This window comes from Poecilia latipinna, unplaced genomic scaffold, assembly GCF_001443285.1.
Source record: "Poecilia latipinna isolate Pla-1442-1.1 unplaced genomic scaffold, P_latipinna-1.0 Scaffold2345, whole genome shotgun sequence".
Classification (NCBI taxonomy): domain Eukaryota; kingdom Metazoa; phylum Chordata; class Actinopteri; order Cyprinodontiformes; family Poeciliidae; genus Poecilia; species Poecilia latipinna.
Window position 1 is genome coordinate 49,122 of NW_015114961.1, and position 12,597 is coordinate 61,718.

General features: G+C 38.9%; 2 protein-coding genes across 2 annotated transcripts; both read right to left on the reverse strand.

The window, feature by feature from the left end:
- Positions 1-1,074: 1,074 nt before the first annotated feature.
- On the reverse strand, positions 1,075-3,737 carry smim12 (small integral membrane protein 12). Its single transcript, XM_015018949.1, has 2 exons — positions 3,601-3,737; positions 1,075-2,178 (listed from the first exon to the last, which is right to left on the reverse strand). The coding sequence occupies exon 2, from the start codon at positions 2,153-2,155 to the stop codon at positions 1,880-1,882; it is 276 nt and encodes a 91-aa protein (XP_014874435.1). The 5' UTR covers positions 2,156-2,178; positions 3,601-3,737; the 3' UTR covers positions 1,075-1,879.
- Positions 3,738-6,960: 3,223 nt separating this feature from the next.
- On the reverse strand, positions 6,961-11,861 carry pef1 (penta-EF-hand domain containing 1). The gene is made up of 5 exons (XM_015018948.1): positions 11,769-11,861; positions 10,292-10,529; positions 8,696-8,851; positions 8,059-8,202; positions 6,961-7,939 (listed from the first exon to the last, which is right to left on the reverse strand). The coding sequence occupies exons 1-5, from the start codon at positions 11,787-11,789 to the stop codon at positions 7,710-7,712; spliced, it is 789 nt and encodes a 262-aa protein (XP_014874434.1). The 5' UTR covers positions 11,790-11,861; the 3' UTR covers positions 6,961-7,709.
- Between the last annotated feature and the right edge of the window lie 736 nt (positions 11,862-12,597).

The following is a 12,597-nucleotide window of genomic DNA, read 5'->3' on the forward strand; positions in this document are numbered from 1 at the left end:
CTTCCCTTGAGTTTTTTTTAGAAGTAAAAGGAAGGAAAAAAAAAAAGGGGGGGGGGGGGGGGGGGGGGGGGGAGGGAGAATCAACTTTGAAGAGAAACACTTTGCCTGTTTTATATTTCCAAAGATGCTGACAGTGTCTTAAAGGTTTAACCTATTATTAAAGGTTGTATTAAATTGTATTAAAGGTATTAAGTGTATTAAAGGTATTAAGTGTGTTAAAGGTGTTAAAGGTATTAAGTGTATTAACGGTATTAAAGGTTAAACCTGCATCATTTAAAGATGTCTGGTATTAAAGCTGCAGTATGTAACTTTTAGAAAAAATGTTTTTTTTCCATAGTTATTAAAAATGACACCATGTTGAGACAGCATGCCATCAGTATGACACAGATAATCTGTGCAAAAACAAAAGAATAATCAAGCTCCTCCTCATCTTCCTAATGCTACTGTTAGCAAACTGCTCTCAGTCAAAAACAACCAATCAGAGCCAGGAGGAGGGTCTTAGCGCTGTCAATCCACCTCGTGTATGCTGTTCAACGTGCTAATGGCAGAAAATCAGCTTACCGGTACAGGAAATCCACTTATCTGCAGTCATCAGTGGCAATGCTAACTAACATTAGCATTTGTAGCAGGCTATGTTGTGGTGAACCAGCTGTAGCTTGTGGTTGGTTACTCCAATTCCTCTGATTGTATTCAGGGGTACCGGAATACAAGGCACAAAATACAAATGCAAACCTCACTTTTCAGATTACAAAACAATAATAATACAAAAAACAAAAGTAAAATCCTAACAAATAGAATTATGGTGGTGAAATGTGAAAATTCAAGATGCATCAATGCGTTTTCGATGATCATGTTTGACATGATCCAACAGAGTAAAGATGTATAAGCTGATTTACCTTCAGGAATAAGTTTAACTTTTCAGAGCTGAATGAGGTTTTTGATGAGCAAAGTTACTTTTTATTAAGAAAGGAAAATTGGGGAGCAATGTTGAATATACATTTGGAATAAATTATGTTTTTTTTGGTGAAGCATCTTAAGCCAGTTTTGTGTGATTTGTCAGCAACGGACACTTTTTTCAATTTAGGAACATAGATTTCCTTTATTTCATATCATTTCTTTGACACAATTTATACACCTGGGAGTATTAACCATCCAGACTTTCTAAAATGAAAGCATCATGTTCAGGTTACAAATAATACTCCTAAAAAGCTTACAGCTCCAACGGAACCTCCTGTACTGCTGGTTTGTTTTGCCACACGCCTTCAAAGGCCAGATGAGATAAAAGGAACACAGAGCCGTCTTTCTTTTCCCACTTCCTGCAAGATAATTACTACGTCTTTTCTAACATTCAGAAAAGATTAAAGGACACTCACTTTGAGAAACATTCAGCTTGAAAATATCTTCGAATGAAACTACCAAAAGAAAATTGAAGTGACTTATACATGAAGCCACAATAATATCTGGCTCATACTGCTGTAATATGACATGAATAAAAGCGATTTTCTTTGTAAGTGGAGGTGGGCAAGTAAAAACAATCAATTAGATCAACACTTAACGGTTCAATAAATATGTTATTAGAGTGGCTTGATTAAAATGTTCATCTATGCATTGTCAAGTCGTATGAAAATTCACCGATAGAAGATTTGTACCTGGTTACAAAAAATAGCAAGAGTGCGTTTGGTTTTATGTGTTTACTGTCGGTCGGGCTGGCTTTGATTCTTCAGGAGGTGACAAGTGAAAACTACTCAGGTGAGTAGAACAGTGGGTTGATTTTTGTCCTCCGGTTCACCTCTTTGGTTCCCAGGGAACCATCCTCTTGATGGAAAAAGAAGGAGGAGGAAAAAATAAAACTGCAAGAACAAGTCTGCCGCGACACGAGTTAGCTCTTCTCAGATCTGTTCCTGTTGAGAGCAGCTTTAGGCGTGAACTCCAGTTTCTCTTTAAGGCTAAGCACCTGAGTGCCGTCTGTTCCCACCTGCTCCTGCAGCTTTCTTTCCTCTCTCAGTTCCAAAATGCTCTTCTCTTCCTCCCGAGGTTTGGGAGTGCCTCTGATGAACCACTCCAGGTGGTAGCCCACAGCGCCAACCACAAAAGCGACAGGGAAGGTGACGTACGGCGCGTAGGTCCGCATCGCAGTCCATACTACGGGCCACATGCTGCTTTACTTTCCCCAGGTGCCTTGAAGGTTAGAAAAAAAGTAAATTATATAATAGTAAGAGAGAAATTGTGGCATAGATTATTCTTTTCAGAACAGTAATAGGAAAAAAAATATTTACGAAACATCAACTTCTAATGCCAGAGTGGACATTTTCTGTCTACTGGCCCCCTCTTGTGGTCAAAACCAGATCCCTACAGTTAAACCAAATTAGGTTCCAATGACAGGGAAATAAAGTCTAGTGTTTTTAACCAGAAAATAATCAATTCTACAGGTGTGTTGCTACAGTCAATTCCACGGTTTTAGGCATCAACGTGTAATACAAATAAATTAAAATAATTAAGAAATAAAAAATTAAGTGTGTTGATTAAAAATATTGATGTTGACAAATTATAGTTGATTATGACAATTAGTCTCAGCAGAGACTTAATTCATATAAAAGAAAGGGGGAAAAAAATAAGTTTCTAAAAAGGTGCGTGCTGATCACTTTGCATGCAGACTGCAACTCCAGATTCTCTAGAGGAGCCACCTGTTGATAATTAGTTAATCAGGCAGTTTAGCAACACCTGTCTGCTACTTACTCTCAAAAATCCAATAGAAGCAGCAAGGAGACAAATTTTGTAAAAAGAAAAAAAAAAGTATTTCAACTGATTATGACTTAATGTGAAATCTGGCGTCTTTTTCTGTTTATATTTCAGATTAGATTTAAGCAATTGTAGAAATTTGCAGTCTATATCAATGTTATATCCTGTTATCCAAAATCTTAGAATTAACATATGGAGGACTGTTAATTCTCCTTTAACAGCAAATTTTTATCATGATTATTTGCTGCTTTACCTCAAACGGGGCAATAAATCTTAAACAATATTTTTTTAACCGATATTAAAGGGTTAATATCTTTAATGTAACCAGCCGGTAAACTTCAGCTTAGCCAAATTAGTTAAAAAGTAATCACAATGCCGCAAATTCGCCAGTTTTCTCAGTGTCGAATTGAAAACCTGGTCTCCACTATTATTATTACAGAGTTCATTTTATGTCCGACACCGTTCGCTTCGCCTTGCTTACTGGTAATATAATTCAACATTCTAGCAGGGTTCGCCATTTTTTGACTTAAAATACTGCAAAACAAAAACTGACGAGTCGAATGAGCGCGCCCAAAAACTGACCATGAGTTTAATTAAAAACCGACACAACCCCCCATCCCCCCAAAACACGAACACGTTTTGATAAAATTATGCACGAATATCAGCTAACAAAGTCAGCATCACCCTGGTCGGTGGGATAGCTTAAAGTATTTGATATTCATAATCTTAACAAGACGGGTACCGGAAGTATGAACATTAATCTACTAGTTTACTGTGTCTATCAAGAAACAAATTACTATCACACTATTTATTTTGACAAGTTTTGACCGCCGTTAATTCATTTCATAAGACCACACTCACCTCTGCAGTTAACACATTTGTTCTAGAGAGACGTAATTTCCGTGAGTTTCCCATTTCCTTCCTGTATCAACGTCATTCGCCAGTTTTTCTTCTGCGTTTTACCACCCTCTACTGGTAAATATAGTACACTGCACTGAATGCCCAGCAGTGTGTACTCCCTCAGCTACTTCTTCCAGTGACTAAAAATGAGGTGTAATGAAATCTATCTTCGTATTTAATTTGGCTTTTGTTTATATATAATAAACAAAAAATCCACAGTCTTAATGGGTGTAGGTCTTTTCTCTTTGTTGTCTCCATCCTTGCCAAGTCCAGTTCTTCCTATTACAAGGGATCTGATCCATGTGTTTAATCTAAAAAAACAAACAAACAAACAAACAAACAAAAAAACTCTTAACACTTGTAACTTTCCAAACTAAGCAGCCTTAACATAGGAAACTGGTAACTTTCCAAATTAAACACTGTTTACATAGCTACATGTGGTAAAGATTCCAGAGTAATCAGTCAAGTTTCCACACCCAGAGAACATACAATTTATGTGAGGTTAAAGAAACCTGGAAGGAGGATTCCAGACCTGGATGACTTTGCTCTTATCCCAGCTTCAATCTGCTCCGGTTTATACCGGTTTGGGTCTTGACTGCATAAAGACCCCAAACCAGACAACATCCTCTTCATACGCCTCGAGTACCACACAGTATCTGGATCTGGCTTTGGATATGCAAACACTCCATATTCCTGCAAAAATACTTTAAGACAATGCTTTCCAGCCCTGGTCCTCAAGGCACAGTGCCCTGCATGTCTCCGTATTTTAACATCTAAAACATGCAAAGCAATGTGTCTTGAGGACCAGGGTTGAAAAACACTGCCTTAAGGAACACACTCAAAAACTTTTCCTGATCAAATGGCAGTTAAAGTCCAAGGTAAAATACTTTACACTGCCATGAAAAAACTATTTTCATGTTGCAAGAGAAATTTGCCTACAAACTGCATCTTGCATTTATTCAGGTTATGATTCCCGAATATACTAAAACATGCACCAAGACTAAGAAAACAAGGAAACAGAGGAAACGTCTCACTAACAATGGAGAAATGCAGATTTAAAGTGGTAGCCTACGTCTCTCTCAAAGTGCATTTCTTTCACCCAATAGGAGAAGCAATATCAGACTCGGTACGATGGTTTTCTGGGTAGTGAATCAGTAAGCCTTCTTACTTTGCAAAGCTACGTCTGATTGATGGCACTGATTATTCGGCCCCCACTCTGGAAGCTTTTCCATTTAACAACAATGATCCTCGCCACCTAGTTGATCTATAGCAGTCGGAAAGCAGCCTGTCACAGAGCAGTGGCTGGCTTTCACTTAATGGTTTCTTGTAGTAAAGCTCCAGAGAAAAAAAAAAAAAAAAAAAAAAAAAACACTGAGTCATGTCCAGATTTGTTAAAATTAGTTTCAATGAAAACGGAATTGTGATTAAGTTGAATCTTGTGTGGGTGATAATGTTTGAAATCATTCTTTAAACCCCTGCATCCCGCAGTAGCCAGGACTGGCATGTGATCAGTGCTGTCAAATAAGGAGAAATGTGCTCATCTCCTGCCACACACACACACGCACACACACACTTACTCCCGCAGGCTAACAACATTGCCCGTGCCAGTTGTGCTTTACCAGCTGAACTTGCCAGCGGTGGGTTTATTAAATAAATGTCCGTTTATTCGTTAAATGAGATTTAGAGCTGCGCTCGCCAATATTTTGCAAATGAAAAAAACAAAAAAACAAACAAAAAAACAAATAAAAAAAAAAAAACGCAGCTATTTCTATCAATCCAAATCATGAGCCTAGCCTGATAGAGCAGAGTGTCACAGCCCCGTAACACTAAAGTAATTAACTTTAACCTATTTGTTAAAGTTAATTACAGATGTCAGGCATGGTCAGTGGTTTCCTCATTACACATGGGGAAAGATGACAGGACTCAACTTACATCACTGCTGAATCACAGAAGTCAGGAAAAAAAAAGGTCCATGCAAAAGGAAATGGGTTTCAGTGAACTGAACCGTAAAACATGTTAAACCTTTGGACATGCTTCACGTCCTTTAGTATTCGGTCCCCCCCCCTACCACCCATTTTGCTACATTGTAATAACAAATCATAAAGTGTTTTAATGGGATGATAGACCAACAGGAAGTGATGAAAATTTGTAGGAAATGATTAACAAAAAATGTAACTCAACTCTGGCCTGGTAAGATCAGTCCCTCATTCTACGTTTTGCTTCGTACGGAGGACCTAGATCCTCGGCTACTCTGAAACAACTGCTTGCCGAAGGCGTGGTCTCTTGAAATTTGAAACGACCTGATCAGATTTCACCAAACTTTAAGCATTTCTCTTGCTCCGACATCAGCTGCTCCACACTTGGAACCGTGGTCAACGCGGACAGAATGGCTTCGCTCACGTCCTCCGCCAAACCATGACACTATACAGGCGAACTACAATTCTGAAACGGCCTGTTTGCCGTTTCATAACACAGTTAGTGGCAAACTGCAAACACAACTCTTCTATACAGGCCAGGTTTGTGAAATGCAAATGATCATCATGGTAATGATATTACAAACTACATTTATGCGATTGTCTTCCAGCGTTTGTGAATTACCCGTCATCTATAGTAATACTTTTTGCATATTTTGACAAAACCGTGATGATACTCGTAACCATAATCAGTTTGCTCACCATAACAATAGGATTTTCATATTACATGTCTACCCAATTCGGAGTGAGGCATAACGATTCTTTCCACAAACTAATCAAGCAGGGAGACAGATGGTGAAGAATAAAAGAACCAGATGTGGGAAGGAGAAACAGCTGCTTATTCATTTTTTTTCACACCGCTTCACTGACAAAAAGAAAACAAAGTAACTATATGTGCATTTTTAGGCTCAAATAGGGTCGGACTCAACTTTCTGTCAAAATCGTGAGCATTTATAATCCTGAGATCAGGTGTCAATCGTGGCATATTTCTCTAGAATAAGGTGTAGACAGTCGTTCTTCAAAACTTTTAAAACAAAAATAATCATCTCATCATGATAGGGATACTCAGTTTAATTTAACTGCTTTCTTGCTTTCCTTTTACATCTACAGATATCAAGTTTGGTTAATGTTCTTTCTTGAAATTATAACTATGTCCAGATTTAGGAGCATTAAGCTCTGAGTGTTGATCTGCCAATCACCGGTCAGAGCAAATCCAGTGCAAATTGATTGGCATGTCATTATTTTAGTAGTAAAATAATGACTGTTAAAATCACCAGAAAAACAAATAAAAAACTAGCTTCTAGTTGCTTTGTATGCATATCACGTAAGTAAATAAGATCAAGGATGCGTACAAATGGCAAAACATTTATTCGTTAGCAACACAAGTCATAAAGCAAAACTCAAGTCTACGGAGAAAATATACATGTTTTTCATATTGTCTTTGAGCTAAATTCCAAAAAAACTCATATTTTGCGCACAATTTTGTCAATTTTAAAAAGTCCACATAATATTTTTATATACTGCATAGTAATCTTTACAGTTGTACAAAGAAATATTTGATTAATGTGTTAAACACAGTGAGGAAAAAAAAACAACAAATAAGAAAAAGACACGTTTTTACTGGTTTAGTTGGAAAAGGCCTGATTAAACTGTGAGGCCTTAGTGTGACAATAAATCTAATAACTGTAATGTTCCCATCATCTGTAATTACATATTAACTCAAATTCAGCCCCACATGACTTTTGCAAAAAAGTAAAAAAAAAAAAAAATTTAAAAAAAAAACAACAACTTCTCTAACTATAACCATTATCCTTGGTCAGACTGGTTTTATGTAGATGAACATCTTAGAAACCCCGTCACACAGTGAATGTGCCAGTAAAGGTTCTGCACCTCATGCGCAGTGCAACATCAGGCGTCTAACCGTCAAATTAAATGCAGCGACTGCCGCTACGCTGAATATACCGCAACGTGGTGGGTGTGGGGGTGGGAGGCACCTCTGGCGAAGCACGGGGAAAATCCGAGCGGCTGTCGGCCTGCGCTCCAAATGACGGCGCGCCTTCCGACGGCTGTGAGCGGGGCTCGTTGGCGAAGCCGCGCTCACATCAGCCTCGTGACGGCGCTGGCGAGAAAGTCCTCGTAGTTGAGGCGGACGTTGCCCGTCATGCCGGTGTCTCGCTCCCTGAACACCTGCGTCATGCTCTGGAGCTGCGTGCACGCCTGGATGAAGCGGTCCAGCTGGATGCCGTGGGAGCCGCCCCTCCCGCCGAAGCGCTGCACCAGCATCTCGGAAAACTGGGGGCTGAGCTTGTAGCCCATCTGAGTTAAAACTGAAAAAGGAGAGACGGCAGTGGAAAAAATGTGAGGGGTATACAGTGAATTTATATATATATATAAAAAAATAAATGACCCACAGCACCTTTAAGACAAGGTAATGAAACATGGATACCTTGGTGCAGCTCTGTGCCGCTGATGGATCCCGAGCGGTCCCTGTCATGCTGCTGAAACAAAGCCCTCCACTGCTGTATGTAATCCCACAGCGCCGAGAAACCAAACAAGTCTACCCGACCCGACCGCGTCTTGTCAAACATATCTGGCAGAAGACGCGAGAAACACAAGTTCAGACAAACAACCTGGAAAAAAAAAAAAAAAAAAAAAAAAAAAAAAAAAAAACTTTTTCTTCACAGTCTTTCCAAACTAAAGCATAAATGTTTTAGTGCGTTTCCCTGCAGCCCCCCCATCCATCACCGCAGACCTTCTGCTTCCAACACCGGTCCACAGAGGTCACATTGTTCTCATTATGGCCGGAGATAACATTAGGTCCCTGCCAGCAAATGTAATCGGAATGGAGCAGGAATCAAGACAGAACATTTCTGTTCCTTCTTCCCCTGGACTAGAAACTGAGCTCAAGTTTAAAAATGTCTTATGCCGTGCCTTGACTGAACGTCTGATTTTTCCAGTGCTTTTTGTGCCACTTTGCCAGAGGGAGAAAACCGCCACACTGCTGTGTCGTTGAACTGTCAACATGCTAAAAACCGGTTCGTCCGTTTTTGGCTTTTTAAACCGTTTGCAGCCGTGCGACTCACTGATCATCATGAGGCAGGTCTCGTCGTTGAAGTTGGACCAGTTGGAGTTGACCAAGGCCTGTTTCAGCTCCTTCGAGTTGATGAAGCCGCTCCGGTCGGCGTCGACGCTGTGGAACCACTGGTACGCCTCCGGGTTAACACCAGGAGGGATGTTACCTACACATAAGAGGAGGGAGGAAAATGAAAGATGAGCAGTCTCAGCATTGTTTCATTTTTTTTTTTCTAAAAGCCAAAAGCCAGGAAATATTCTTTTAGTGTTTCTATTCCTTGTATTTAATTAAAACTTTCCCATTCTGCACCCTGTAAATCAGATTTGAGACCATTGAATAATATTTCATTTCTTAAGGACCGACTCTAAAACCTAGATACAATTACATGCTTTCTCTTTGGACTCTATTCCCTTTTACGTAGAAACCCCCAAATAAAATCCTGAATAATAAATCCCCCTTAGAAACTGACTAGTAAACAGAGTTCACCTGTGCAAAATCTAATCCCTACATTAATCCAGCTCTTCTGTGAAGGCCTCAGATGTTTGTTAGACCATTAGTGAACAAAGAAAAACACAGAAGAAATGAAAAGAAAAAAATATAAATAAAAGACAAAAATAAAATAAAATAAATAAATAAAAATAAACAGCATCACAACGATAATGAAAAGGTGGCTTGAAAGGAAAAGTGGACAAAGAAAAAAACACTTTTGAAAGAAAGAACAATTCTATTTAAAGTTTCTCAGAAACCATGTAGAGGACAAAGTAAACATGTCAAATTTGATGCTCTGGTTGGACGAGACAGATGCTGTGCTTTGTGGCAAAAAAGAAACATGCAACACTTTTCTGATATTTATTTATAAGAAATGCTGTGCATTGTGAAAAAATGTATCCTTTTCCTTCCACTTGACAACGGGATGTCATTTTGCATTGTCCTATTTCAAATAGCACAAAACCACATTGAACAGATTTTGTGTGATGTGAAAATTTGGTGTGAATATTTTGAAAAGCCACAGCATTCACACTCACTGCTCCACATGGACCAGAAAAAGAAAGAAAGAAAGAGATCAGGTCAATATGCCTAATAGGGCTGGAAAAGCCATCATGAGGAAGAGAGAAACAGCACTCGGCCAAGAGGTCACCACCTGATTACATGGTGGAAAATACATGGAGACTTAGAAAATACAGTGTAGTGTGCAAAAAGGAGGAGTAAAGAGATGGCTGACTGTCATGAACATGAATGGAAAGAACGACAGGTGACATCCTGACATCTGTCTCTGCAGGGAAGAGATGGAAACGTAGAATTTGATGAAATCAGACACACACACACAAAACACACGCTCCCTGCCCATCCGTCTCCGACTTCTGCTTAGGCCTCGCTCTGTTTCACCAGAGAGTCATTACTCCAGCTTCATGTGACCTGCAGAGGGTCCACAAACTGAGCGGCGTCTCTGCGTGACTATCTGGGAACGCAGGTCGTTTTTTATCAATCATCCCACCGCAAAGCGAAAGAAAGAAGCATCAGGTTGATCTTGCCGTCTTATTTTGTTTTATTTTACTCTTACAGCTACAGAAGTCTTTACAGAGCTGCAGCTGCAGAGTGGAATTACCTGCAGGAGCGTTGTATCGGTTAGGTCCTCCATAAGGCTGTCCTCCATAAGGCTGTCCTCCATAACCACCAGGCGCGCCACTAGGTCCATGCCCATATTGCCCACCATAACCTGGAGCTCCATAACCTCCATATGGGCCCCCAGTGGGGCCTGTTCCACCTCCAGGGGGACCCCCATAACCTCCTTGGCCTCCACCATATGGGTTACCTTGAGGTGGGTGGCCTCCACTTGGATACCCCTACAAAGCAATACAAAGGAAAACAGGTGAATTCAAGTGATTTTGAGTCGATTCTACGGCAACCGAACAAAAATATAATAATAGAACCAGATCTTAACAGTGTTTCCGTTATAAATTGTGTAACATTATATGATGGTGCAAATTTGCATGAGATAAGAAAGTTTCTAGAGCTACAAAGCAGCAAATATACATATTAATGATGTGCTCTTACTAATTAAATTTAACAAAATGAAAGTTGAGCTGCGCAGTGGTGCAGCTTGTAGCGCTTGTACCTTGCAACGACAAGGTTCTGGGTTAAAATCCCAGCCTGGGGTCTTTCTGCGTGGAGTTTGTGTGTTCTCTCAAGATACACAATTTAGATCCTGCTATTGATAAGACATTAAATTGTTTTCAAAATTCAAAAATACATTGATACTAAAGGGATGAATAAGCACACATATTTACAAGAGCACCAATAAGTGTGTGGAGGAATGCATTTCAGTCAAGGTCAACAATATTGATGCATAACCCAAATTAAATATTTCCCTGTTTATATGAACTGATTTAATCATAATTGAGGTGTTTACAATTTCATAACTGCGCATAATAATATAGAAAAGGTTTTGCTTTATTTGTCAAATTGTTGAAAAGTAATGTCCAAATATAAAGCTGTTGAAAATCAACCACATATCAGGAACTATTAAAAAAATAGATTAATAATTAGTGGCTAATCAGGTGTTGTAATTCATATTCTTTAGGATAAAAATTTAACTCGTGGAGAACAATCTTTTCATTTTTCCACTTGAAACTGATTCTATTAATGGCTTGCTACTATTAAATTTCACGAAACACCGAGGAAACATTTTAAACATTCAGAAAGTGGGTCCAGAGGCCATGTACGGAAACTCGGGTGATTCACACAGTTTCAAATTAGGACGCGCAGTTTAGCTTATTATTAAGCCAACTTCGAACTTTTAGAATATTACGAAATCACATTCATTTTAACTCTTACACATATAAACTATATAGATTAAAATTATTGCTGAGTAGTTTTGCTGACAGTGGGCCTATATTTCTGAACATACTGCACAATCGAGACAGGAACAACCCCTCAGCTAACAAATGAATAACAGTCGTTTGTGGTGTAACATAAACAACTGGCGGGGTCACACGAAAGCTACGGAACACACAATCCACTAATTACACCATTAAATATGTCACTATAGCAAGAAACAAAAGAAAAACATGAAGCTGTCCTACCTGTCCGTAGTGAAAACTCATGATTTGTTTGACAACTCCTCACTTCCTGCTACAAAAATACATCCGCAATATGGAAAACAGCGCCGGCTTTTCCGCGCGTGTTATTGGTCCGTTTGTTTTGTCACGCTGACCTTGCCCCTCCCCCACCCGTGAGATCAGCTTCTGATTGGACGCAAGAAGGGGAGAAAAAATGTAGACGAACAGAAAAAAAGGAGAGAGAAAAAAACACAACAAGCCCCTCCCTACTGTACATCCAACCCAATACTTACTAAATGAGTCACTCACTATGTCACCTTGTGACAATGCGGAACGACGATTTTCTCTTCATCGAAAGAAATATGTAGTTTTATCACAAAGAATAAACTCCAATAAACTTTTCATTTGTCAGTAAACGACTTTATTGGAAAAATCAATAAATACAAAATATACAGCAAATCATCTTGTATATTTTTTTATCCCCCTTTAAAACTCTATTTTTTGACTATTTCTTTGTTAAATCACGATTAAAATAGGTTTATTAAAATACAACTTTTCGGCTACATGAAAATTATTAACTTTTATTGTCAAGCAGTTGTAATGAAAGGCTGTGATAAGACTATTTACCTGAGACAAATCCAACCGAGTCATTCAGTTGTACTAGAAAATGCTTAGCGTTGTTCAATATTATTTAAAGTTGTAGACAATGCTTAGATCCTCATCAGTGGCCACATTCATTTATTTGTTTGTGTTGTAGTTATTTTTACATATATTACAGTCAGCGCAACCAGAATACAATTCCAATCACAACACAACAACCAGTCAAATAAGACTAGTCAAACACACCATCTTT